Here is a 2,677-nt window from a genome sequence, read left to right on the forward strand (position 1 = left end):
CATCATCACCAAATGCCCATTGAATCTTGCGAATTTTTTCCGTTTATGTATCCTCAAGCTTCTGGCAAAACGTGATGCAGTATCTCTGCTCCACACATTCCGTCATTTTGGCAAACAAGAAAGTGTGCATGTGCATGAAGGTTACTTTAACTCTGTGCAGAATGTAGACAACCTGCCATTGATATTTTCCTTGGGAAAAGAAAAGGTCTGTTACTTTTTAGACAGGCCATGTATAATTTTTCTTCAAACAAGGAAAGGAATATAATTTTGGAATAGTTTTTGTTGAAGTTTGAGTTTTTTTTATTTAAGTCCACTTTATGTACAGATAGACTAATTGGGACTGGACCAACAGTTTAAAGTGGGATCCGAACCACTATGTGCCTCCACCCAGTATTGAACCCAGATTCCTTGATTACAAGGTGACAACATTACCACTATACCATCGGGGAAGCCCAATTTTGGAATAGATTAACATATATGCACACACATATATTTCTGGCCAGCTGTTAAATCTAAAGTAACAGATTTAAGTAATTGGCATAGAGAAATGTTAAAGAAATACTCACTCTCAAGAGTGGAATTGTGACAATGAATGCACAAGTTCATACTGTGTATCTCAAGCACACAATTTCATTTTTTCCTAAATATTCATACAGTATTTTATAAAGGTAGATATATAAGAGAGAGAGAGAGAGGGGGGGAGAGAGATAACATATCAGTTACTTAAAAAAAAAACATGAGACTAAAGATTAGTTGCAACAAGGTGAGAATATAGCAACAACAAAGCAATATGTTTTCTTTTTCAGAATGTTCACTTTTTAGTTATTCTAATGAAGAAGGCATAATTGTAGTAGAAAAGTACAAGGTCTGAGAACTAAGTTCACGAACTTATCCTAGAAAATATGCTACATACTTTATTGCTGGTTAGGGCTGTGGTCACCTTCAAAGTACTCGACTTGGGAAGCTATACTCTGATGCCAGCGCCTACTCCACCTTTCAAAGCAATTTTGGAACTCTCTTTCTGGAATGGCCTTCAGAGTTACTGTTGTATTAGCCTTAATGTCCTCAATGTCATCAAATATCTTCCCTTCAAAACTTGTTTCATCTTTGGGTTAAGAAAGAAGTCATTGGGGGAAAAGTCAGGTGAGTATGGTGGGTGGTCTACCAAAGTTATTTGAAGACTAAAATTGGTAAACGCAGTAAGTGCCACAATAATTCAAACACCGTTTTCGACGTTAAACTGTGAAATGTGCCATGCTTTATAATGTGGTAAACGTGAAATGTGGCTGGTAGCCCTCTAAGTAGTTCAAAGGGTATGTAAAGAGGTCACTAGTGTGCATGTTCTTATGGGCTGATGTGCGGAACAATGCAATTTCCCAACACTTTCGCTTTTTGCACTTTTAGTCCTCATTTGTTTCCTGGTCAAAAACTCCCGTACAGACAGTGCCATGTGAGCAGGTGCATTGTCGTGATGCATGAGCTATGAGTTGTTGGCAAAAAGTTATGGTCGTTTGTGTCTCACTTCTTCACGCAACCTTTGCAGCATTCCCAAATAGTACACATGGTTAACTGTTTGTCCTAGTGGTAGAAATTCATAGTGAACAATCACTTGGATATCAAAAAAGGTTCTCAACAACATTTTGATTTTTGATTTTGATTGATGGAAATTTCTTGGTCATGGAGAAGCAGGCTACTTCCATTGGACACTTTGTCGCTTTGTTTCAGGGTCATTCGCAAAAACCCAGGTTTCATCACATGTGATTATTTGGCCCAAAACATCGTCTTGCCTCTTCAACAGGTCTGTGCACAATTCAACCCTCCTTTGCTTTTGTTCATCGGTAAGCTCCTTTGGGACCATTTTGGCACACACCTTGTGCATGCCATGGTCTTCAGCTAAAATTTTCAGCACAGTTTCCCTATCAATGTTCATTTAGTCTGCTATGGATCTCGCTGTCAGACGCCGATTTGCATGGAAATTTTGATGAATATTGGCAATGTTTTCGTCTGTTTGGCACGTTACTGGCCACCCTACCCTTTCATCATCAGTCACTTGTTCCCTCCCCTCAGAAAACCATTTAATCCATTTGTACACTGCTGTTTTCTTCAGGGCATTCCGACCGTATAACTGCACTAAAATTTCCTGTATTTCACTCCAACTCTTGCCCAGTTTCACCAGAAATTTGATGTTTATTTGTTGCTCTAATTCCAGCTCAGCTATTTTCATGACTGCACACACACACACACACACACACACACACACACACACACACACAAGCACAAACATCAATGCACACCACTCTGCACAAATCTGCCATGCGTCAACATGAACACTGCTGTGAGACACTGAAATACCAAGGTTACAAAATCTTACAAACCTTCTTGTATAGTGCTGCCCTCAGCACTAAACAGTGGCTAGTTGGCGAACTTAATTGTCAGACCTCGTACTGTGGTAATATCACTAATCTCATTATATGTCAATGGCCAAGTGTAGTCTTAAGAGGAAGCAAATGATGTTTCAATACATCACATATAGTAAAATGAGGAGGGGGTATAGCAGTTATTAGTTAAATCGCTGAAGTGACCTAGTTTACCTACAATAAAATGTCACATTCATCAACCTCGATGATGAGTAGACCTCGGATTTTAGGTTTTTAACCAATTTTTTCCTTTGCAGGTA

At 39.0% G+C, this 2,677-nt stretch overlaps 1 protein-coding gene across 1 annotated transcript in view; it reads left to right on the plus strand.

The window, feature by feature from the left end:
• Positions 1–2,323: 2,323 nt before the first annotated feature.
• LOC145982157 (uncharacterized) overlaps positions 2,324–2,677 on the plus strand; it is a 33,715-nt gene continuing 33,361 nt past the window's right edge. Inside the window, exon 1 of the mRNA XM_083115725.1 lies at positions 2,324–2,335. Coding sequence (XP_082971851.1) covers positions 2,324–2,335 — 12 coding nt within the window. The remainder of the gene's footprint in view (positions 2,336–2,677) is intronic.

This window comes from Lepisma saccharinum, chromosome 2 (assembly GCF_977018435.1).
Source record: "Lepisma saccharinum chromosome 2, izLepSacc3.1, whole genome shotgun sequence".
NCBI classification, from domain to species: domain Eukaryota; kingdom Metazoa; phylum Arthropoda; class Insecta; order Zygentoma; family Lepismatidae; genus Lepisma; species Lepisma saccharinum.